Source organism: Beta vulgaris, chromosome 8, assembly GCF_026745355.1.
Source record: "Beta vulgaris subsp. vulgaris cultivar EL10 chromosome 8, EL10.2, whole genome shotgun sequence".
Taxonomy (NCBI): domain Eukaryota; kingdom Viridiplantae; phylum Streptophyta; class Magnoliopsida; order Caryophyllales; family Amaranthaceae; genus Beta; species Beta vulgaris.
In genome coordinates this window covers 37125379-37148564 of record NC_079209.1, presented here as the reverse complement: position 1 = coordinate 37148564, position 23186 = coordinate 37125379, and the positions used below count along the sequence as shown (strand labels likewise).

Sequence of the window (23186 nt, the reverse complement as noted above, 5' to 3'; positions counted from 1 at the left end):
CAAAACAATCTTGATTAGCCTTTAAAAAATCGATTAACCGACCTCGTATTTCCTGTGACAGCGTCGCTCCGATCGAACGACATGATCGGGGATGAATGGATCGAGCATCACTTCATCCACGTCCTGCTCACTGGGCGCGTCGGGCGCTGACCCATCCTTTACTTGCTAGATGCTGCCTTTGGGGGCTTAAGCGACGAGCTATAACATTCTCTTGCAGAATTCTGCTCGCCCTTTATTTTTTGGACGCTCCACTTGGTTGGAAACTTCAGCGTTTGATGATAGGTTGATGGGACGGCTTTCATCTTGTGTATCCAGGGGGTGCCGAGAATGATGTTATATGTAGACGGGCAATCCACAACGTTGAATCTGGTTGATAGGTTGACGCCTTTGGCTAATGTTGGCAACGTGACCTCTCTGACAGTGTGTTGGGCCTCTCCACTGAATCCAACCAAAACAGTAGACTTTTTAGTAATATCTTTATCACACAATCCCATACCTTCGAGGGCGCTTTTGAAAATGATATTGGTTGAGCTGCCCCCATCGACTAACACTCGCTTCAACAAGCAATTACTGACTGTCAAGGATATGACTAGTCCATCATGATGTTCTACGTCGCAGACGTTGTCGTCGTCAAAGGTAATTGCCATCGCTTCCAGCTTGCGTTCTTCCGCTGATCTGCAAGATTTAAAAACGGCGTACGAGGGGGTGCGCTCTCTTGCTAGCCTTTTGGCTGCGGAATACGTTAGTCCACATACATCAGACCCACCAGAAATAACATTAATTACCTTTACGTGCGTGGGTGACGCAGGAGGGATGGACTGCGCAGGATTCCTCTGGAAAGACGCTTTACCTTTGTCGCTTAAGAGATCCTTGAGATGCCCTTTATTAAGCATGAACGCGACCTCACGTCGCACTCCTCCGTCTTATGGCCATGACACCACCTTGTCTAATCTTTTTGCGCCTCCGATCGGTCACTCTTCTTTGGCCAACGGACGGGTGCTCCGATTTTGGTCAAGGCATTTACGACGCCTCCGACATTGACGGAGAATCCATAGGAGTCTAGATCTAGGAAGGTTGGAGACTCCGTCCTCGTGTCATTACCTGCATTATCGACAACGTCAGCAACATTGTTTACCTGGTTTGAGCGACCATACGGGTGGTTTTGCCAATTATTCTTTGTGGGGACGAAGATCTTCCGATCGTTGGTAGCTTCTGGTGCACGACGCGTTGAGATGTAGTTAAGGATGGCATCGTCCTCTTCCAGTCTCATCTGTGCCAACGCTCGTGACTTGACCTCCTCGAACGTTTGACAAGGGTACTTCGTCAGACTTAATCCTAAGCATTTCTTTATTAAAGCGATTATAATAATCGCGAACAGATTCTTTAGGCCCTTGGACGACGCCATATAGGTTGCTCGTCTGCTTTTCCAGGCTACGACTGCCTTCAAACTTCTCATAGAACTTGATGACTAGGGTGGAAAAATTACCAATGCTTCCTGGCTTGAGGGATCCGAGCCATTTGAGAGCAGAGCCGGTGAGCATGGCTCCAAAAGATTTGCACATACAAGCTTCTACCAGATGTCAGGGGATTGACGTTTGCCACATCCGCTGCTTGTATTGGGTGACATGCTCGCCTAGATCAGTCGAACCGTCATAATTAGCAGTGAAGGTAGGCAAGTTGAGCTTTTTGGGGAGCACAGCCCTCGCGATCCTCTCTACGAACGGTGACTCTGCATAACCATCTGGATGCTCTACGATGCTTGGCGTCGGGGCCCCGGGGAGCTGGGAGAGGAGCTTCATTAAGCGCCTATTCTGCTTTTCGTTCTGGACCATGCGCTTTGCCATAAGATTTGCTTCTCCTTCGCCTTGGTCGTTCTCTTCATTATTCAAGGGCTCTTCATCTTCGAGTTCTTCGTCATTTTCAGGCTCCTCATCGTCTGACTCAGAGACGTCCCTCATGTAAGGAATGTCGTTCAGATTGGTGCGACGTCGAACCTTCGAAGCTTTGGACGATGCTAACTCTTCTTGCAACTTTTGAATCCTTTCTTGCGACGTCGTAAAGTCAGTGGCTAATCGCTCATTAGCTTGCTGCATTTCGAGCAATTCTACTCTCATTTGCTCATATTGCCTCTGCATTTCATCGAGATTCAGTGTTTCCCCCATTTGATGGATTTTGAACAATAGTTGGTCTGGTTATGCCCCACAGTGGACGCCAAATTATTTATGCTAAAATTTGTCTACTACGACAGAATTAAAGTTCGGGACGATTTTAACCAGATATTGTATATGACAATGCTAAGAATGCTAAGAATGCAAAGAATGAATGCAATGGGGATCGGGGATGAACACACAAAGATGGTGACGCGAAAAACCCCAAAGAAGGTGGGTAAAAACCGCGGGTGGATGGAGATCCACCAATCTACTATGGTTGATTGTCGCTATAGTCTAGTGACAATCGTTACAGAGTATGTTTTTCTTTTCGCTAAGTACAAAAAATGTTCCATAGTCCACTCCTAATGATCCTTCTTTTTCTTTTGTATGCCTTTTTCTTTCCCTGGCTTTTTTCAACGAATACCCTAATAAATTCTATGATTATTACATTAATAACGGTCCCTTGATCATAGGAGATCTTGCTCCTTACACTTCAACGTCACAATCCTTTTTGCTCCTTTGCACAATTAATTCTCTCCAACGGCTTTCACGGCTGATTTAATGCCTTATTGCTCCTTCCTTTTTCAGCAAATCCGTTACTGTACTTCAACTAACTTTATCCTCGTATCTTTCCAGCACGTCTTTATGTCACAGTTGTCATGCCATCATGTTATCATGTCATCAAGTCAATGTCGTCCTACAAAAACTCAGCCATAACATTATTTATATATTTATTACATTCAATCATATTTATTAAATTTAATTTAATTTAATTCAATTCAGTTTAGTTCAGTTCAGTTCAGTTCAGTTCAGCTGTTTTATGTCGAAGAGAACAGGCCCGTAATAGATAACAGTGTGCCGACTTAGGTAGTATATTAGAGTATAATTGTTAAACAAATTTGATATATCGTAACTGGTGCGTTTAATAAACACTTGTGTATGTTTGTGAAACAAACTTTGAAAGATTTTGAGATATTTATCGGTATAGTTGAATGATATTTAAATGAAGCAATATATAGAGGCTTTGAATAGATCATTTTAAAATCGTAAGGTAATTGCTTATTGCAATAGTTTTGGTATCAAATGGGTTTTGCAAGGGTTAAGAATGTTAGTAATTTGAGTTTGATTGAATTTGAACGCAAACAATGAAATGTCAATTTTTCTTTACTATTTGTTAAAAATGAGTATAATGATTTCATTAAAGTTGTGTTGAGTTGCGAATATGAAAGTGTAGTTACCTGTAGTTTACAAACTTAAGTTATTCTAAATAGGCATTTGCAAATAATAGTATAGTAACTTAACTCAATTTGCAAATAAGCACTCTTTTGTATTTTAGGTCTTTTGAAGTTGTCAATTTGTATAAATAGTTTGCTTTAACACTTTGTTTGAAAGGAGTTCAATGAAAAATTAACTAATTCTGTTAATTTCCCCACATCGTTAGGCAATGACCACTGTGAAGATAGAAGATGGAACAAGATAGAAGAGATAATAAATTTCTCACATTACTTCACAGAGTTCTTAAAAAAAACACCTTTGACTCCATGTTATCTTATAATACAAAAAGCTCTTGTTCTTATTAGAACATGATTTGAGCGAACATATTTTCATTAGCTTGCATAATACAAAAGATGTTGAGATAACTAGGCCTATTGCAAGATTCCTTAGGTCCTTGGCATGTATATTACAAGAAATCATTTATGCCTATATGCAAAAGTGAGTAATTAGAAAGAAGCATGATTAGGTCCCAGGGGTAAGTTATAAACATGTAGCATTATTCTATGATAGCAAGCAAAAGGGGGTTCTAAGTGGCCGATACAGTGGTTAGTCGGTAGACCCAAGAGCATCTTCATCGGCATATACATGAGCAGCTTCATGTGTAGGTTTTTGAGCTGCCTCTGTGCCATGATATGTGGATTTAACAGAAAGCTTTCGTTTTGGATTTGATTCATCAGGCTGAGCACTTTGGTAATCCATGGGTTGTGTGATAGTCTTCGGTTTCAGATTGACCTCATCGGCTTCATCTTCAAGCACGACTCTTTTGAGAATCCACTGCAACACATTGTTCAAGGAGAGGGTTGTTTTTGGGCCCACTTCAATTCGACAATAGTGATGTTAGGTTATGCATATTTGAAAGCATCTACTTATTTGATATTAAAGGTCTGTTTAATCCTAAGGATGAACACGTGTATATTTGGAAGCATCTACCTATTTAGTTTTTTGTTCTTTTTGCATGTTTGTAGGTATATGCAACCTAAGCTTATAGTGGAGGTAGTTTTGTATGCTATATGGGTAAGCTAATTGAGGCATCATTAACAGGCTGTGTAAAACCAAGGGAAAGCATACATATTATACTGAAACTTGTATGAACATAACCAACAAAAGAACTGCAAATTACATACAGAATGCCTCATCCGAAAGATGTCCGTAATTTGAAAAGCTTTTCCAAATCCTTCCTGAATATTGAAACTGGGAGCGTGGCATTTCCATCAGAGACGTTGTAGTTGAAAGTAACTCTACATTCACCATTTACATTTTAAAATGTTGAAGGAACATGTAGTAGGAGTAGTTGTTAGTTTGTGTTTAGAGCAGAACTTAGCTAGGAAATACATTTTTTGTCCACAATTAAGGCATGTGTGTGTCTCCCCTGCTGGCACATCGGTTCGCTTGTTACAGTTAGAGCAACCTAGGTATTGCGTGCAATTTTTCAAAAGCTAGGTTCGGGGACCACTACTCTCAGGAATTGTCGTTCGTCTTGGAGTGTGTTAACAGCCTAGTTTAAATGACACACATAACCACGTTAAGAATGGGTATTCAAATTAATTAAGTGTTCCTATTATGTATTGTTTTCGGACTACAATAGGCCGGTCATTTTTAAGGCTATTATATTATGTTATGATGCTATCAAATAATAATAATAATGGCAAGTGAATGTTTAAATTACTAATGTGGTAAGTAATATATCTGACCTTTTTTCCTTTAGTGCACAGATTGTCATGACCTGCCTTTCTTTTGATGTGTTCCTTACATCTAAGACTCTTGCTTGCCTATCAGCCAGGGTGTCCCTGTGGCGCAATGCCCTGAAAAGCACAGTCAAGTTAGAGTACTACATTCGTTGATGCTTTTTCTTAGCCACGCATTTATATTGATATACCAAAGTGGTCTGTCACATGATTACTAAAGAAGTCTGTCTTTCCTGCATGTAATTTGCACTTTCTTTCATTGGTTGCGTATGTAATGAGCCATTTACAACTTAGGCCCATCATGATATAAGCATATGTACCAATGAAACGTCAAATATGTGAATTTGAAACATCATATAAAAATTTGCATGGTCCATGGTCCATCATTTTGTAGGGTAAGATCTAATTAGCATCCATAAATTTGATATAACAATAATAATATATATAATTAGTTATGATGAACCAAAAGACCTTAACAACAACACAATTAAACTCAACAACATCACAAAATCAACTAACAAAACACTTAAAATTCAAACAACATAAAATTTGAAAAGAGAGAGAATTTATGGGACATTTTGATAAAAGGATGTCTTCACAAAACACAAATATTGATTACCATTGCGCAAGGGCAGCTGCTCTGTCTCCGTTAGGCTCATGAATAATCGTAGTAGACATGGTTGATGCAAGTGAGAATCTTATAGCAAATGGCATATTAGTTAATAAATGATTGATGAACTTATTTTGAATCCATTATTTGCCAAACTTAGCTTTAAGGTAGTTAATAAATGATTGGCATTTTAGTAATATATAACGCATAACCTTTATGAGATGTGACTTTTAAGGTCGTGAATCCAATTATATTGAATTTTGCAGCCCAAGTTGAGAAGCGATCACAATCTGCCCCGGTGAGATCATTCCAAGCAGAAATGATAAGTGGTTGTTGAGTGCTGAGAAAGTGGTATGCCTACCAAGTAAGGATTAGCATAATGAGGGTTATGGACGATTAAGGAAGTATAAATATATTGGTTATTTTACCTGTGGTCGGTTATAACAATCTCGCGGACAAGATTATCATGTCCTTGGGGCATTGAAATAGTCCTTGCTTCTTCTTCAACATAAAGCACCACACCAAGTATATCTAAACAATGATGCATAAAGGTCAGGTTGGCTGTGACGCGAAAAGCATAGATGTATTCTAGATACCATTAACAACAACTGTATGCAAGACTTACCAAATTTCTCAGAAGGATCATAGGTTTTTGGAATCGAAGATATGGTCTGGTACTCTGGCAGTATAGGATTAGCTTCAGAATTTATTGGTTGAATTATTGTCTGTCTTCCAAAGCTCGTTTGGTAATCAAGTTTAGAGGAGGAGGATTTGAACTGCTCTTCTACGGGTTTTATTGGAGCGTTGGCTATTTTGTACTCCCCCTTGTACACAAAAGCTTCTTTGTAGCCTTCCACTTGATCTCCAAATAGTGCTCCTCTCATTCGATTTCCCTGTGAACAAAACGCATTTGGGTAGTTTCGCATGTTAAAGGGTTTTGCTTCAAAGGGAACATCACATTTTGTTGTGTAATAGCTGATGTATTGGGCATAGAAGATGGCCCTCTAAAGGTGCTTATGTATTATCAGATTTATATGTATAAGTAAGTTTAAGTGTTCCTTTTGAATGAGGCATGCTACAAATAATGATATTGTGACATTTTCTAGGTGGGACTTACTATGAATTAAACTTGGGGTGGATGATATCAATGAGTAATCAAAATGAATGGTTGTGCATTATTGGATAAGAAAGATAACAAAGAAGTAAGAGTGTCAATACCTTATCATCTTCTAGAACAAGATTTTGGTAAAGTATGCCTTTTTTAGGAGAGACCTTAGCCAGACCTTTTTCAATTACCTTGACTTTGACTTTGTAAGCCTTGCTGCTACTGTTTAGTTCATCTAAATAAACACGTTCAGGCTTCATCTTGTAATTCCTAATAAAATGAACATGTAAAGAGTGAATATAGTATTAGGGGGGAAATTTGCGTATTATTTGCATGACTATTTTTCAAGAGAATGGTGGCTAAATGCTAAGTATGAAATAGGTCTAGTGAAAGGCATAATACATTTATTAGTTAGTTAATCTACTATTTAACCATTGTACCATTAAGAATAATTACCTCATATAGTATAAACTGTGAGTTTTGTATTAGTGAGATTATGAAGCGTAACTATCATTTATCACCTAGACATCTGGTAGATATATCTTTAAGAGTAACATTAGTGTCTATATTGATATAGTAAACATTATTTAAAATGCTGAAAAATAATGTTCACGTTGCAAATGTGTTTAATTACCTTTAAAACACTTTAATTTTGTTAATCTTATAGTAGTTGTTCAAGGTCCTTGATTAGTTTGTTTTATAATTTTATATACATCAAAAGAGAGAGTGAACTTTTTACAGTTAACAATAACATGTATTAATTAATTATAGCATGTATCACTACAATAAGGAGTTTTAAAGCAAAGCACAAGAAGGAGGCATCAAAGATTATTTAAGTTGTCAGTTAGGAATATATTTTAGGCAACCTGTGCATCAGATGCATGGCATACTATTTGTTATTGTACTCAAAGCAAGATCATGAGGGCATTTAATAGATTCTATGATGTGATGCGAAGAATGTGTGCGGCAAACAAACATAGAAAATTTGAGCATATCTACAAAACATAAGGCAAGAAAGAAGAATGTAAGTGAATATACCTTTTGAGCTCGTGTAACTGTCAGATAGGATGAGTTTGGTGGAGAAAATAAAAGCTGTTGAGCAGCCTTTAATGTTGTTTAAGGATGGAGAAGTTCAACTCCTAGGGTGATAAAGGCTTCTCCAAGCTGTAGATATGTTTGTACAGGTTAAGTTGTGGTATTAAAACAACTAGATTTAGTGGGTTACAATGCAACAAAGAATAGTACATGAGCAGTTTGTTGAGTACTTGTAAAGCTGGAAAAAAGGATGAGCATACTCTTTACCTGCTACAGCCATACCATAGTTAGTAGGGTAGTCAATCAACTTCTTAGATATTACCATGTGACTGTCCTTCAAAGATTTTTGTGGATTTCTTCTTTTGAAGGACTATCCGGATTTCTAGGGGTAGTGGAAGTTACTTTTAGGGCCATGGAAAGTACACAACTGTCAAGGTAATGCTTTAAAATTGCACCCACTTAATGTTCATAGTCCAGACCATATATCATAGCTTGTTAATTTATAGGTGTATATTTTCTACTGTTGTAAATTTGTAATAAGTTGTTGTTAGGGATTTTGGATAGAAATAGTGAATTATGAACTGCTTCTTGTAAGATATAGATTGATGAAGTGTACAAGTGGAATAAGCAGAAGTGGTTAAAACCACACAAAAATATAATAGGACTAAAACTCTGACAGCAAGCATTTTAAATGGCAGAAGAAATTTAAACTCTTAAGGAAGAACATAATTAACTAAGGAGAGGAGTGCTTGTTCTAGTTAGTTATGACGAGATTTTGACCTTAAAACAGAAGATTCTGTCTCATTGTGCACATAAATAATCTTATTGTGCACATAAATAATCTTATTGTGCACTTAAATAAATTATGACGACATTTTAACTGTTCAGAACTAATATAATTAAACTTATTAACAATCACAATTTGAAAATCAATGATATACCGCATTAATAATATAAATTGAGACACTGAAACAAATCAAAACATAAAATAAACCACAGCCTACAATAATGAACCTAGAATTAGGAACAAAATCCATAACAACCACAACCAAAACAATCACAATTCACAAGAGTGAGAAATTGGGCTTACTTTTTTGAGCAATTCGCCTTTAATCTTTATCTGGCATTCTTCTCAATTTCTTAGGCTTCCTTCAAACGAAAAAAATAATCAAGATACAACAAATAAAAGCGTAACATCAACAAGTGAAGGCAAGAATGAGTCAAAGATACCTGCAAATTCTGAATTTTTGAGCAATTTAGAAAATCAAAAGCCATCTTTTGTGTCTACACTGTTCATATACGTAGCCTAAATTGAGAAAATCAAAAGGCAATAAACAGTAAAAGGAACCTGATTAATAAGCTACTTATCTTAGTTAATTATCTGAATGACCCACCTTTGTGTGAATCTATTCTAAGGAACATTTTATGTAATGTGTTTATTCTGTGTGTGCATAGTTCAGTTGCACCTAGACCAGTCAGTTACAGAGTAACACATTTCTATTTGAGAGAAGGGGACATTACATCATTTTTTATGTGAGTTAGTGCACAGAAACATGGGTGGAACAGGTTATAACCTCAAAAATATAGGTAGTTAATGAAACCATGACACATGTATCAATACCATGGCAAAAACAATGCAAAATATCATAGATTTTGTTCTTTGTGGTTGCATAAGCTACAACACAGATTAATAGCTCATCTATTATAACAAAAGTAATGATGGTAACATTATCAAAAGGTGCATGTACAACCACATTTAGCATTACAGAGGAAATGTACCAAAAGCATACCCTTTATCATTTAGGTGATCCTGTGAGTCTCGTTTATGCTTACTGGCATCTGCAAAAACCACAAAGGCAAGTAAGCATTTGACTGACCATGTGACCATAAGTTTGTTTAGTTTACAGATTAAATTATGGAAGAGGTTTGAAATTCCTAGTTGGTTGTTAATCTCGAGAGACTATCCAAGATTTATTGCAGGTTACATTTGAGCAGTTGTCGAATATAATTAAAATGCAGAACTCAGTAAACAGGATTTAAGAGAGGACATACCTGTATATGTTGAACATCATATAATGCCAACCATTTTGAGAATGTCATGGGATATCATGTTCTTTACATAGGTTTGAGAATGTTGTTGTGGATCATTTTTTGAAATGACCTTAACGTTGGCCGCTCGCCTAGCACGTGACAGTGCAACATATAGTTGGCCATGTGAAAAACATGGTCGAGGGAGATAGACGACAACTTGTGATAGTGTTTGCCCTTGGGACTTGTTAATTGTCATTGCAAAGCTGAGTTTGATAGGAAATTGTTTCCTTTGAAATTGGAATGGATAGTTTGCTGAGACTGCTAGCCGCAATTACTCCGTGGTATAAGGACGTGTTCTCCTTTGTGGTGGCCGATTGTTATAACACATTCAATTAAGTTGGGGAAGAAACGCTTGCATATAAGACGTGTTCCATTGCATAACCCAACATAAGGTAAGATATTACGGAGTAATATGACTGGGCAATTTTCCTTCAACACAAGTTCGTGTGGGCTCATCCCACCAAGACAAAGCCTGTTTATAAACTCAGTAAGAACGTTTTGCCTGTTCCACAAGGGCCATCTATGAAAAATGCACCAGGCTTGCCCTGTTTAACATGGTGGATTATCGCATCAAATGCTTTTTGTTGTGCTGAGTTGAGTTTTGAACGATAATCAATGCAATCTTGGGGTATTAGTGCATCTAATGCATCGACAATATCCTTTGTCCTCCGTAACTCATCATCTTCTCGACCTTGTAAGTGTTCCAAGCCAAATGCTTTAAGCGACTTACCCATGGCTTCCAAATATTGCTCAATTGCTCTATCGGTAAGATGCCTAACCTTCTCTAGGAAATTAGGAAATTTGTGGCTAAAATCTTCTAAGAGGGCAGCATAAACAATGCATTTGGCTCACTTGGTTGGCAAAAAATCAGGACAGTTGAGAAAAGGCGACGGATAGCAGGAGGCATTTGTACTTCACATGCCTTAGCTAAGCACTTATCAATTGCATCATCTTCTTCTAGCAACCTGAGCTTAATAGCTGCTTCTTGAAAGGATGCACATCTACACCCATATACTGTTAAAAGGTCTTCAAATGACCGCGGCCCTCGTATATTCAGAAGCAATAACCTCAAAAAATATCTTTCTCCCTCTGTTGGAGCTACAAATGTGAGCCTACCAATGACAATCACCTTATTTTTCCTCTTAACCCATTCCTTTGAAGAAAGATCCCACCTATGTGCTCTGTGAATTCGCCGTATAAATAACTTTGTGCACCTTCAATTGTGGCATTAGCTTTAAAAAAGTTGTGAGGGGAGTTCGCGAGCGCTTGTCATTCAAAACAACGTTATCAAGTTGTTCATAAGGCCTTATTTGGACTGTTTGCATATTAGATAAATGCAATAGGAGGGGCATGACAGATGGGTGCATTTCAAAAAGGTTGAATCTAAAAATGCGCCATGAAGCTTCACAAGCAGAAACCCACCTCCCTGACTGGTAATGCTCTATCTCATCAATAGTGTCAACCTCGCCTTTATGCACAACATTGAAGGAGATCTTGTCATGCCCCTTGTAAACGTACTTATATAAGTACTTCACTGCTTCAATTGTCGAGCATACTTCTACGTTTAAGTGACAATCAAACAGGGATGAAAGACAAGGGTTATATGGTATTACCCATCTGTTATCTAATGTTGCTTTGCGTATAGAAGCACTGTCACCAATATACCGTCTCTTGTACATCGGATAACCATCACCATTGTTTGTCGTCTCAATGCGAAACTGTTTTGGATATACATACTTGCAAGACCCCTTGCTCTTTAGATGCTTCATACACGGACATCTAGGGTTCAGGTGGCCACACGGACCATGCATCATGTGCTTAAGAATACTCTTCCTGAGGTGAGGATTATCTTGTGTTGGGATTTCAGCACAAATGAATCTATCACAATCAATTAGATTTTGTCATTTATTGGATTAAGGTGTTTAATAGAATTGGAAACAGAACACTTGATTAAGAAGCATTTCTGTGCTAAATATGCAGTGAACGTATGAAAGATGAAAGGAAATCGGGAAAATGGTTTTGTTTGTGTTTTTGTCAAAGAAAGAGCACGAGCTAAGTATGTATGCGCTTTTTCAAATTTAATTATCCTATTGACAGGCATTTCTATTAACGTTCTTTATTAGTATTAAATAAGCAACATAATTTAATAACCATTAAACTAATGCTCATCACAATTATTAGGTTAGTATATAAGTAGATTACCTATCAAAGTGTGTCGGACATTTAATCTTGAAAGCGGGCTTCAAAATGATGAGCATATGGGCATGTGGTAGACCCCACTTCTGAAATTCAACAATATAAACAATTGCAGCAACATCTCCGAACACTTGTTTTTCCATAATATGTTTCTTCAATGCTAGTAGCTTGGCACAAAAAATTTTTGCAACCAAATCTGGACGATTCTGAGTTTCTTCTCCAACAGCCAACTCATTCTTGATCTCTGGCCAATTTACATTGCATGTCATTGTGATGAACAAATCAGGCTTTCCATAGGGCTGCACCAAAGACATTGCATTTAAATATCTTTTTTTCATGTCTCTAGGTCCTCCGAGGAAAGGTGGCAATATGACTCTGTTGCCAACATTAGCTGCACTGTTTTCTCCGCTTTCCAGTGTATCAAGTATGCCTTGGTATAGATCTTCTCTGATGGTTTCTTGATTGTAGCAGAAAAAATCCAATCACGTGTTTTCAATTTTGACATACATGTCCACAATATACTGCTGCAGGCATCTCCCAGCTCTTAGAAGCATGTTATTAGGTCAATGTTGGAGCTTATACGCATAATATTCTATGCATGAAATTTGCTTTTGAAGCCTAGATCGGCCTTGAGACGCACCTATTTAATAAAACTTATAAGAGAGGTTGGTACTTGATTAATACTTAGCATGGATACATTAAAAATGAAGGAAATAAAGAACACAAAGGGCATACGTGAAGCTTCTTCCATTAGCAAGGCCTCAGCAGTGTGCACAGCACAAGAGGCAACGGGGTCTTATTGAGTAGCTATTTGGCTCCGACCTCCATTTGACATTCTTTTCAGTCCTTGGCTCCACCCACAATCCCCACATGGGAACAAAAAGGGATATTGAAGTGGATCATAGCACCCATAATAGTGCATGATCCTATGCGAGGTATTAGATCTTCCAGATACAACTATATATGGATTGTTAGACTGGCTCGAGGAGGTGCTCTCTAACCATATGGTATCCACTTCATCAGATGTAGGGGCATTATAAAGTGTGTTGGTCAAGCACGGTATTTTTGTTTATAAGTATTTCAGTGTCTTCATTAATTTGGATTTCCTTCAAAGATCGAAAAAAATGGGCGTAAGGGTTTTTTTGGGTGATATTAATGAGGATATCTATAATATCTTGTCTCAATTCTGGGAAACAACCAGCACGATATTCAGCTTCATGTTGGGCATCATAAAATATAATTGTAAATACTTGGGATTTTCATCATTAGGCAGTAAATTAGGTACAAAGTGATACAGTTGTCCATGCAATTTAAAGACATATATTCCTTTTTATGTTTCTGCACCGTAGCCCCCCCCCCCCCCCAAGTGAGCTAAAAGCAAACATGTTATTGTATATGCGCGCATATTTCCTGAAATGTAAGGCATCTTCTTCCAATGAAGTGAAAAGCCTTACAAGTTCGGGGGGATATTCATTAGAAACCAAATCAATTTCTCCATCACCACAACAGAAATGCAACGATTCATATGCAAATTTTTTAGCACTACATTTTGGGCAGTACTGAGTTTGAGGCAATTTGAATGGTTCTATTGATAATGGTTGCCCAATTACTGCAGCAGGGACTTCTGATGTTTATGCAACAATAATTAGAAGCAGATCATCTTAGGGTGTGCATTGAATTTAATTTTGGGATGTACGCATAATTACTTTCGGGGCTTGTTATGGGATGCCTTGTCCATGGTAAGTTAGCTTGTTGAGTCCTAACTTCTCCTGTACAACTATGGAATGCACACCTAGGTGTAATTTTTTCACAATGGTTTTTCATAAACAGAACAAGCTCACTAATCTGACATTACCTAGTAGAACCAATTTGAGAGAGAGCATGAACAGCTCTCATGCGTTTGTTAGCAAGCGAATAACTTGTAAATTTATCTACCATTTATGATGACAGGGTTCAATTAGTGCACATAAAGATGAAGATGGAACCTTAGAGATATGCAAAGTAAGGTAGAAAAGGTCCTATGGACAAGAGAAGTGGTAGCGTAAAAGCAAATTACCCATGCTATTGTTGAATAGGTTGTATTTGTGGTCAAGCGTTGAACCTTAAGTGTAGTGTTGTACCTATATCACATATATAGTGATCAAAGTTAGCAAATGTATTATTTAAATCAACCAATTATCATGCTGAAAGGTAAGGGCATAAAACCCTTCCATTTAGCTAAACCACATATGGATTGTTTTCTCTTACTGGACTGCAAATTTGGGAACATTAACTATTAATTTATGAAAATTAGGGAGTCATAATATGGTAATTAGGTCATATGATTTTCTGAACGGATAGAAGCACAACCATTTCATTTAGCTAAACAGAAAATGGAGCAAATACCTATAGAAAATGGAATTAACAGATATTTTTTTAAAAAAAATTACCTCAACTGGATCTGAATGATACTTGTTGTGCAGACTGTAGTATAGAGATCATCTTTCTGTGTTTACAATGTCACAAAGACAGACATTAGAATAGGATCTGATATGTTTACAAGAAAAAGAAGGTAAAGCAAAGATGTTAGCCATTAGATATATCCATCACAGCACAAGACCATTGTCATACAGGAATCGTGGATAAATAAACGCACACAGATGAAAAGTAGATTTAGAAAAACAAAAGGTACAAGCAAAGTGCAAAAGTAATGGCATTTCATAAGTTGTGGAGAAATACAGCTTAGGCTACAGTACATAGGCCCAAAAAGTCGCGACAGTGCGCTCACATAGGTAGAAAACATAAAAGGCAACATTCACAACTATTATTGCCAACGACAAACAGCTAACAACCCTATTTTACAAGAACTTAGTACACGACATTATAATGTAAGCACTCTTACACGCTGGTAGAGGATTTATACCCTAGGTATGACAAAAGGGAACTACATAAATGCAAAAGGTTAGTTCCTAATAGGATAAGAGTGGGTTATATATACATCTTAGACAAACTTAGAACGCTTGAAAACAGTATCAAGCTCTGGTAGAGTCATGAAGTCAAGTGGGAGTTCAGTTCTAGAGGCAGCAACAACAGATGGATTTGCAATTATTGGATGTGGTTTGCGTTTTTTAGGAGGGAGTGGAGGAGATATAGTGGAGGGTATTTGGAACGCAACACCTCGAGGAGTGAGGCAATCCTGCTCTACAAGTAGTAGAGAGGGTTCTAGACTTCCTTTGATTCCCAAAACACGCTCCTTCTGGGCCAAATAACTTTCCCTTGCAAGGGTGCACACCAGAGCATCAAACTTATTAGTTGTAGGACTGTAATTTGCATCAGCAATTTCCAAGTTGTAAGCACTGAGCAAGTAAAAGCGCCTTCTTTGCAAGAGTTTATTTTGCTGCAGCAAGTGTACAGCAACAATCACCAAAGATGCATTCATATCCAAATTCACTTTTTGGGGGTGTCACTATAAGCTAGGAAATGTATTGTTCAGGGATGTGGTCGATTGTCTCGATAGTAGTGCATCGAATAGCGACTATTCTAAACACAACTCGCAAAATTGACATGAAATCAACGCACACATACTTAGAATCACCCCATTCATTGTGCGGCCTTTTCGCACGACTCTTCCACCTTCCCATCCTCCCCGCCAACATAAAGGTAGGTTATTGGAGCACAATCTGCCTTAACAGACACACATAAATTGTTCTTAGAAGCATCTACAAACTAATAAATCGGATCAGGAAAGTGCAAAGTTGTGGTTATTTGCTCCAATAAAGGGTGGAAGGGGATGACTACTTGTGTAGGCACTGGATCCATAACCTGTAACGGTGGAAAGGCTAATTATTGGTTTGACAAGAACAAGTGGATACACGGTAACTTAAGCATGATAAGCCTATGCAAAAAACAGTAGACCCTACGTACAATAATAGGCCATAAACTAATATCTAGCTAATAAATTGGAGAAGGCAGAAAGTGGTCAAGCACACGCAAAAAAACTAAAACATTTTTCTATTGAGAAAATCTTAGCAAGCAGATTAGGTGAGCAGCTATAAAATCATATTTGTTTTAGAGTTCTTCTTGTCACGCTCGAGGTATGGGGGTGCATAAAAGATGATAAGAATGTAGTAAATCGAACTGTTGTAGTAGGTAGCCATCGGTGGGCTGCCTATGTAACATTTTCATAAAGCAAATTAAGGCACAAATGTGCATTTTCATATCTAGTAAAGGGTAGTGTTTCTTATGCATATTAAGGCCCTATTCATTTAGAATTGCGTAACCCTCTAACCATTTAAGCATCCACTATATATATATTACACCCCACCACCCTCCTTCTCTGTGAAAATACAAAAGTAGCATTGAAAATACTAATACAAATAAGAGAAGGCAGCATTTCTTTTTTCCAAAAAAAGCAAGAAGACAAGTTATGACGTTTCTTTCTGCACCACATTTTAGATCAGAACCAAGTACTAAAAAGGCCTACAAATGTGTAAGAACATTAGAGAAATAAAATAAATAATCATCCAAAAGGTAAAAGTATGAAGAATAACTTTTCTAAGACATGTAAGCATAGACAAACAGCTATATGTACTTCACAAACAAACCAAAGTAGTTGATCTCCACTTTTTCCAACAGATGATGCACTAAAAGCATAAGTTGCTCTTTCAAAAATGGCATTAATATCAACTATGGCATTCCCCTTTAAGGAAACCTTGAGGTAAGACTTTAATACTTTAAACAGTATAAGGACAGCAACAAAAGACAACAAATCTACAGCAAGTAAGGCATAGTAACATGATTATTGCACTTCGAAATCTACCAAAGTAAAGCTAACATGAATGACAGCATCAAGAAGCAATAAATCTAAATAATCAAGCATAATTCTTAACAGAATCATTTAAATATCATGTATTTAATTTTGTAAAAATTAAAATTATGAAGCTTAACTCTTAACAAGAGCATTAAACTATCATGTATTTTCTTTTTGCAAAAAAGCTTACATACTTATACTTTTTTCTAATCAAATATACAAAAGACATTGTTAATTTTAGTAATCTACCAAATAAAGCAAAGTTTAGATGCTTATACTTTTTACTAATCAAAGCTACTTAATTTTACCATTTCCACCAAAAAAATAGTTTAGTTTCAACCACAAAACAAAGAGTAAGGAAACCAAGGGTTAATATGATCACCCCACCTTAGGCTTTTGGAGTTGGTAGAACAAAGAAATGAGGAAGTTCTACATAAAAGACGTTTTTTTTGTTTCTTTCTAAGAGTAGTTTTAAAGTACTAATAGTACTAATAGAGCATTCCTATAGTGTGTAATTGTGGCAAGGAGGCATAGACGGGAGTACATTTTCTGGGAAATACATAAAAGCCACAATAATTTTAGTAACAAACAGTAACGCCTCACTAAGGCAATGTGAACAGTGTTTGATTTCTCAATTATTAAAATTCAGGATGTTCAATATTAACGCAACTAAGCATTCAACTGGTACTAAATTTGCAATTAGAAGCCATCAAGAGAAGGAATTAATTGTGCAATTTGATTTGAAGAACAAACAGTAACAACTAATCTATTACAATTGAACAGTATTTGATTTCGCAATTTGTAAAATTCAGAATGTTCAATATTTAGCCAACTAAGCATTCAACTGGTACTAAATTTGCAATTAGAAGCCATCAACAAAAGGAATTAATTTTGCAATTTGATTTGAAGAAGATACCTTTTTTCGATTGTATTCACATCCAGAACTGGCTTCAAAGTATTCAACTGTGCAATTAATTTTCCGAGGACAGCTGAGCATGGCAGAACCCATGGTTGTGTTAAACCACACGCGCAATTTTAATTTTCGCTGTTTTTTTTTTTTGTTTGACATGAGAAATATGTGCGAATCGCTGCCCTTTTTTTTTGTTTGACAGAAGAAATATGTGCGAATGATGGTGGGGGTGATTTGCCAGCGATTTTTGGAAGGTGACGATGGTGGATCGCCGGTACCAGGAAGTTAGAGAATGAAAATGAAGATGGCGAAGGCAGAAGGAAGCAGAGGAATGGAAATGGAGATGGCAAAGGTGACATGAAAACTTCCCGGTGATGAAGAAGTCACGTGTGGATTAATGGCAGGCTAGTAATTTGAGGAAGTTGGTAGGGCAGAAATGTCATTTTACTGTTACTAAGCTACAGTAACTTCACTTCCCACTTTTTAATAGGTATGGATATATATTGATTAATTAATTGTATAAAATATATTGAATTGTTGGTGTCGGACTCATATATCATATACGCACCGTCTTTATTGGAGAAATATGATAGATATGTAACTGGATAGTAAACTAGTCCAAACATCATTCATGATCATCATATTACGGTTTTAGTTCACTTAAACATCTTCTAATTTAAGTAATCAAGCAATAATTTTAATACTCCTTGAATGAAAGATTTGTGTCACCTCTCAAACATTTCAAAAGAATATGTTTTACAATTTTTAACCTTGAATGAGATTTTTTTTATGGGACCCTTAATGAGGTTAGACACCTTTTGTTTATACTAATAACAAACTAAATCATATGTTGAATATAACTCATTGGATTTTAAACAAGCCCAACTTACATTAACTTAAGGGTAATGGTAAAATCATGAGTGTATTAACTATTAAAATATATAGTACATAAGATAAGATTATAACACATGGCTATTCTCTAAGACAACTAATACAAAATATAAACTGTTGTCCAGATGCAAATCAATTAAAGTCAATGAAGACCAATATTAAAAAGAGAACTTATTGAAAAGGCGACTTTGATGTTATATTATATCAATGATGTTAATGTGTGAATATTTTTTTTATTTTATAATCGAAAATTTTAAATTTGACGCATATTGTACTTTTAATATGTACATGACCTGTTTGATAACTTAATCGGCCTAAATATATGAACATTTTTATATTTTATATTATTAAATAAAAATTGAAACATGTATGTAATTTTAATATATTAATAAAGTGTCCAATATAATCTTAAATGCACAGGCCCTTTTTGATAATTGAACCGCCCCTGATAAGTATGGGAGTGAAGAATGGTATGTTCATTGAGATTATGATGTTTTTAGACTCGCCTTATAAGAATATGACTTTGATGAATGGAAAGGATTGCAAGTATGGAGAAACAACACGGGATGTTTTTAATTTATAGGAACGAAGAAGGGTCTATTTATTGAGACTTCGGCAAGCGTCCAAAACTCTGAATGTTATTAGATGAAGCAGACGTTATTGAAAAGCTATCAAAAGAGACAGTCTAATTTTAATATAAAAGTAGACCTAGTAACTAGATGGATTAAACTAATCATCGAAATAAATTAACCTAGTCACTATTGGGCTAATTCTTTTTTTAGTATTGAGCTTACCGTTGCCTAATTTTAATTTAAAAATAGGCAGTTTCTTACAAGACAAACTCGACTTTATTTTGTACCCCTTAAAAGAAGGAGACTTTATTTTGTATTTTTATTGCAAAAATTATATATAGAGAAATATCTTTTTTTCCCTAAATTTAGTAGAACTAGAGATGGAGTGTCACATATATAAGTTGTTTCAACTTCGACGTGTTCATAGGAAATAAGATTTAGTAACTCACTACTCACTAGTATATAAATTAGTGGGCTATTAGAAATATTGCAAAGTTCCCCGATCGTTTTTTTAAATAAAAAATTATTTTAAATAAGTTAACATTTAAGTCAATCTTTTGATTAACTATGAATAAGTTAACCTTGTATCCACTTTTGCTATAAATGAGTTAAATCACAATGTCATATTATTAAAATGTGACACAAATCTTAATTTCAACATCGTTATCTTGTTTACAGCAGAACTAGATACAAGGTTAATTTATTCTGAGATAATCAAAAGATTGACTTATTTTGAGAAGATCAACTAAAGATTGACTTATTAAAAACAAATTTTTTTTGTTTACTCCAATTTCCCTTACTTTAGTTTTGCAGCCATAATATTTCTTAATCTCTCTCCAAGCCTTTGAACTTGTTAGTCTTGGATGAACACTTAAACAACTACAAGAGGGGGGGTGAATTGTAGTTGGAGAGATTTTCAAACATTTTGCGGAAATAAATGAATGATTGAATAAGAAAGAAATAATTGCATGAATAAGAAAGAACTAGGAACACGAGATTTTTACAAGGAAAACTTCCTAGGCCCAATAGGAAGAAAAACCTTGACCACGAGGGATTTTGACTCAATTCTCTTTAATAACTTTAGGCCAAAAGACTCTCTTTTGTACAACCTAAACTTGGACCAACTCTGTTCCTCTAGGAACTGGTTCCCTGTCAGCTGTTCCCCTGAACAGTTGACTTCTCCCTTGACTTCACTCGAAGTCTTTCTCTTTCTCTCTTCTCTTTCTCTTTTCTTTTTTCTCAAAATGATTACAGACTTAGATTCACTCAACCAATCTATAATACATCAATTTCTAAAGAAGAAGAAAACCGAATGTACTTTCACTAAAATATTACATAAAATTCTGAAAGTATATTTAAAAGATCATTACAAACTCTATTTGTAGGACCTATCTTTCTCGAATTCTTCTCCACGATCTTCTCCAGATCTTCTCCATGACTTCTCCATGATCACACGTAGCTTCAGCCATTCTCCATAATATGTCCGTTGTAATTTTACCGTTAGTAGTTGGTTAGTGGCTTCCTAATTCAGTCACTACACACGCACCTCCACGTTCACACGCCTTTAAATAGGTTGGTTGTTGTGGTTCCTAAAATTGTAGGAACTACCTCAACATCTATTTTTGCGCTTGCTTAGGTTAGTTTTTGGCGGCTCCTATTTTAGGAAACAAAAATGCTGCACACAACTAACTAAACAAATATTATGGAATCTTAATATATTCAAATTTTTACTCCATAATATTAACGTTGTCACAAATAAGTTTAACAATTAATCTTGATTAAACTCCTAATAATTCTTCATAAGTTATTTAACATGTTATTTGTGAATCTAAAATAAATAAACTAATTAAAACGAAAGAATAAATCTAACAAAATAAAATAATCAAACAGAAAAAATAATCTAAACATACAAAATTAAATCTAACAAAAGAAAATAAAACGGACTAAAAACAAAAAAACTTTAATTATTTGTCATTATCAAAATAATGAAATAACAATATTCCCCCTTTTTGATTATGACAAATAATTTAAAAAAAATTATGTTTTTATGTTTTGAAAGAAAATCTAAAGACTAAGACTATAACTCACAAACTAAAAAATATAATACACAACTATATTAAGTAAAACTCTACTGAGACTGGTAACAGGATGAGACTTGACTGGGAACAGGAATGAGAAAAACATGCATAGGAACTAAAAAAATTAGGAACTAAGATTAAAAAAAAATTAGACACTATATCTCTTCCCCCTTTGTCATTATCAAAACCAAGGAATGTACCTGCAGCACTAGAGAGTCAACAGTCTAGGCACAAGCAAGTTGCTCAAACATAGATCTCATAATATTAGCCATCCAAACACAAAACAAAATAGGCATGCAAAAGCAACATTATAGACAACAGATATATAGCAATATGCAGAGTAAGCAGAAGAAGTAAGAAATTAAAGAGAAATTAAAAGTACTTCATGTGTCTCAGAAGGACACAGAAGAGAAATCCAAAAGATTGTTTAATAATTACAGCACAAAAAAAACTTGTTAATGTTTCCAAAGTTAAGAGAAGTTAGGGTTGAGCGTTTGAAGAGAGAGGAGACCACAAATCAATCTTGGAGAGCACACCATCCACCTTGTTCCTGATCCCAGTATCAGCATTCTTGATGGCAACATTTGTTATTGCTGCTGAGAGTCCAGAACATTGACAGTGCTTAATGGCATTGATCCTGGTGTGCAGAAGGGTCAAGGAGTCCTGAATTTCCCGGAGTAGCTTGTTAGCCCAGTTGTACAGCAACGGAAAATCCACAGCAGTAGAAGGAACTGGATCAGAATCTAGGTGAAAAACATTGTGTCACCTTGATCCTGCTCCTTCAGGACTTGGACCCAGCCAACCTTTGACTCCCTCACAGACCACTTGGAACCCCTCTTCATCCAACTTTCTCTTCTTCCCACTCAACCTTACGGAGTTTTTCTCTCCAAATCTATCTTCCCATTTACCAACCTCAAACTAGCCTGTCAGAGTTTCTTTGTAAGATAATTTTCTGGCTCAAGAGAAAAGAGGGACTGGAGGCAGTTTAACTTTGCATTGTTTGAAAACGAGGAGAGAAGATTTCCATAACCCACTTTGGTGTTATGGGTAATGCAGTGAGAGAGATGTGAAATTATCAAGGAGGGAAGGTTGATTTTTATGTTTTGCAGGCAGTACGAAAGATCCATTAGACTTGCTGGGTTCTTTTTGAGGAACGGGGTAAAATAAACGCCAAACAATGAATAACAACTTATGAAATGGAGACAATTCTTTTTGATCTAAAGATAAAGCATTGAATTGCCGTTAAAGAAAGCAAGAATTTGAGCATTTGAACTCCATTTATGTTAGCTTAGCCCTCCCTTAATGTATCCTTGTAACCCTCATTGGGAACATCAAACCATTCCCCAGTTTTTCTCAGTTAAGTAACACAGACCCATTAACTGACACAACAACCCCTCGTTATGGTAAACCCAGAACAAAAGCTTTCATTTCTTTTCATAAAGACCCTCATCACACTGAACAATTTTTAACCATTCTGAAATTTTAAAATTTTCAATAACTCATTCCACTTGACTTTTTGCACCATGAACATCACACAAAAGCCCACAAGAAATTGTGAAGATTTTGTTTTCTTACCTCGCTTTGTAGGTATGTAATCTCTTTTCTTGATCGCTTTCAACTCGTTTTCACCATCTTCTTTTTCGGAGAGAGAGAAACAGGAGCAGAGGATGCCGATTTTGACCCGTAGAATCTGCTTCATTCTTGGATGATTCTTGAGCATTATTCATCATGGGATGGTTTTTCTCTCTTGGGAAATTTTCATGATCACCGGAATTTTGGGTTTTGGAAGACATGGTGAA

At 36.2% G+C, this 23186-nt stretch overlaps 1 protein-coding gene and 1 pseudogene across 1 annotated transcript; both read right to left on the bottom strand.

The window, feature by feature from the left end:
- Positions 1-3971: 3971 nt before the first annotated feature.
- On the bottom strand, positions 3972-10685 carry LOC130589904 (uncharacterized; annotated as a pseudogene).
- An 83-nt stretch (positions 10686-10768) lies between these two features.
- LOC130589903 (uncharacterized) lies at positions 10769-12461 on the bottom strand. The gene is made up of 3 exons (XM_057391534.1): positions 12154-12461; positions 11374-11829; positions 10769-11165 (listed from the first exon to the last, which is right to left on the bottom strand). The coding sequence occupies exons 1-3, from the start codon at positions 12459-12461 to the stop codon at positions 10769-10771; spliced, it is 1161 nt and encodes a 386-aa protein (XP_057247517.1).
- Positions 12462-23186: the final 10725 nt, after the last annotated feature.